Genomic DNA, 2,254 nt, shown 5'->3' with positions numbered 1-2,254 from the left:
AAAAAAAAAAAAAAAAAGCTTTCCCTGGAACCCCACCGCCTACGGACCGCCCACTTCCACTTTTGACATTTCCGCTCTCTTGGCTCAGGTGATGATGGCGTCACTTCCGCCGGAAAAGGTGAGCGAGGCCGCGCGGTTGGCGCGAAAGTCGGTTCCAGTTCTTGGCAATTTCCGGGGTCGCTAGCGTTTGCTTTGGGCTAGGGGAGGCGCCGAGTCGGGGGAGGGGGCTGTGCGCCGGGCTGGCGCCCGACCCCAGTCACCGTTCTGCGGACAGCGAGTCCCCCGACTCGCCGCCCGGAGACCCCCAGGCTCCAACGAGGTAAGTGAGGCGCGGAGTGGGGAATCAGCTCCTCCTCGGCCCCAACTGGGGTTCGCGAAGTCTTGTGTGGCCTTCTGGGCCCTCTTTTCCTGTCCTGGTAACTGGCTCTGGGACCGGCGGGTGGGCCTTTGAAGCCGAGAGGACGTGGCTTCCCTGATCCCAAAGCCGGGCCTTTTCATGGAGCTGGGAACCGGAGCATCTAGCCTTATGCGGGGGCATGACCATGCTAACTGGCTTCCATGTTTACATTTAAAATCCGTTTACTGAGGGATGAACGAACCTCGCAGGCCGTGGGCATCCGCAAGGACAGATGCACTCTGTGTATCCTTAAAACAAGTGCAATTGAATGTCCACTGACAATTGAATGTCCCTAAAGGGCTTAGAGCCTTCCTAGCAGGGCCCTCCTCAATGTATTCAATTCGAGAACGTTAATTTTGCTCTCTGATTTGCAAGGATTGGTGTTGTCATCTTTTTCCTTGACTTTGCCCACATTCCAGGGTTTCTTAACAAGTGCCTTTGATGAATTCACGGGCAGAGCCAGAATGTCTATCTTTAGGCATTCTTGCCTGCACAGAAAAATAGGTGGGTTAAACATGCAACTTTATACCTAATGTGGTTTTTGTTCTTGTTAATGGTTCCTTTGACAGTTCAGAAATGTCCAGAAATGACAAAGAACCGTTTTTTGTGAAGTTTTTAAAGTCTTCAGACAATTCCAAATGTTTTTTTAAAGCTCTCGAGGTAAGAGTTGAAAACGTCTTAATACCACGAATTAATTTCCTTGTTTTTAAGTGTTTTTGATTTGTTGGGCATTTATGTCTTAGAAATAGATATTTCACTTTCTTAATTTTATAGTCTACATTAGTACAGATATATCATTGTTACATATTTTTGAATTGATCTAAGTACATCATTATGTGTTTCATGGGTTTCGAAGTCTATTCCACATTGCTGTTTAATGTGGATGACTTGCAGTTCTTGGAAATGAAGTTGTTTCCATTTGTCTCCTAACCAGAGTGGTCCTTAACCTGCTGTAAAAATCTGAGTCAGTAGTGTACTGGTCATAGCTCAAATTTTTTTGGTTGTTAAAAGTTATGTTTTATTATGTACAGCATAATAATTGGATGATAGTAGGGGTGATGTAGAGCCTTGCTTCTCACAGACCACAGCAGTATCAGCATGTCCTGGAATGCAGAATCTTGGGCTCCAACCCAGACTTATCAATTAGAATCTGCATTTTTAAAAATATCTCCAGCGTGCATTAAAGTTTGAGAACTATTTGTAGCAGATTTTTTTTCAACTTCATTCAGCAAATATTTATTGAGTCTTCATGATTCGACAGGCACTTCTTTAGTACTTGGGATACATCAGTGATGAGAACAGGCAAAGATTTCTGTTCCCTCAGAGCTTATATTCTAGCAGGAGGAAATAGACACTAATCAGACACAATATATTAGGAAGAAAAGCAAACCAGGTTAAGGGGTTCCAGAAGATGTTTTTGGGGGGGTGAGGAGAGGAGGGTGTTATAATCTTAAATAGAATGTGATCAGGGAGGGCTTTATGGAGAAAAGGATATTTGAGTAAACGTAAAGGAGGTGAGATAGCCTTGCAGGTATCTGGAGAAGAATGTTTCAGGCAGAGAGAGCAATGTTATACAGCCCCTGGGAAAGTGTCTGTAGTCTCTGTCCAAGTTTAGTGTACTGTTGTGTAGTGAGTGAGGGATGGGGGATGAGTACTAAGGAATGCTTCAGAGAATAGTGGTAAAGAGGTCATGTAGGGCCCTAGAGCCACTGGAAGGTTTTTTTTTCAACAATCTTTTTTTTTTTTTTTTTTTTTTTGAGACGGAGTTTCACTCTTGTTACCCAGGCTGGAGTGCAATGGCGCGATCTCAGCTCACCGCAACCTCCACCTCCTGGGTTCAGGCAATTCTCCTGCCTC

General features: G+C 44.9%; 1 protein-coding gene across 8 annotated transcripts in view; it reads left to right on the top strand.

The window, feature by feature from the left end:
• Positions 1-2,254, top strand: part of TOPBP1 (DNA topoisomerase II binding protein 1) — a 74,700-nt gene that overhangs the window by 11,992 nt on the left and 60,454 nt on the right. For 2 of the 8 annotated variants that reach the window (XM_037730350.1, XM_017505712.2), the window contains exons 1-2: positions 100-319; positions 967-1,057. The exons of 1 other annotated variant lie outside the window; for it this stretch is intronic. In XM_037730350.1, the coding sequence (XP_037586278.1) occupies positions 974-1,057 (84 nt within the window). In that variant the 5' untranslated portion in view covers positions 100-319; positions 967-973. Of the gene's footprint in view, positions 1-99; positions 320-382; positions 902-966; positions 1,058-2,254 lie in introns of those variants that run through there. 5 more of the 8 variants (XM_037730349.1, XM_037730351.1, XM_037730348.1 and 2 more) reach the window with 5 other exon arrangements.

The sequence above is a fragment of the Cebus imitator genome, unplaced genomic scaffold, assembly GCF_001604975.1.
Source record: "Cebus imitator isolate Cc_AM_T3 unplaced genomic scaffold, Cebus_imitator-1.0 Scaffold340, whole genome shotgun sequence".
Classification (NCBI taxonomy): domain Eukaryota; kingdom Metazoa; phylum Chordata; class Mammalia; order Primates; family Cebidae; genus Cebus; species Cebus imitator.
This window is presented reverse-complemented; position numbering and strand designations above follow the sequence as displayed.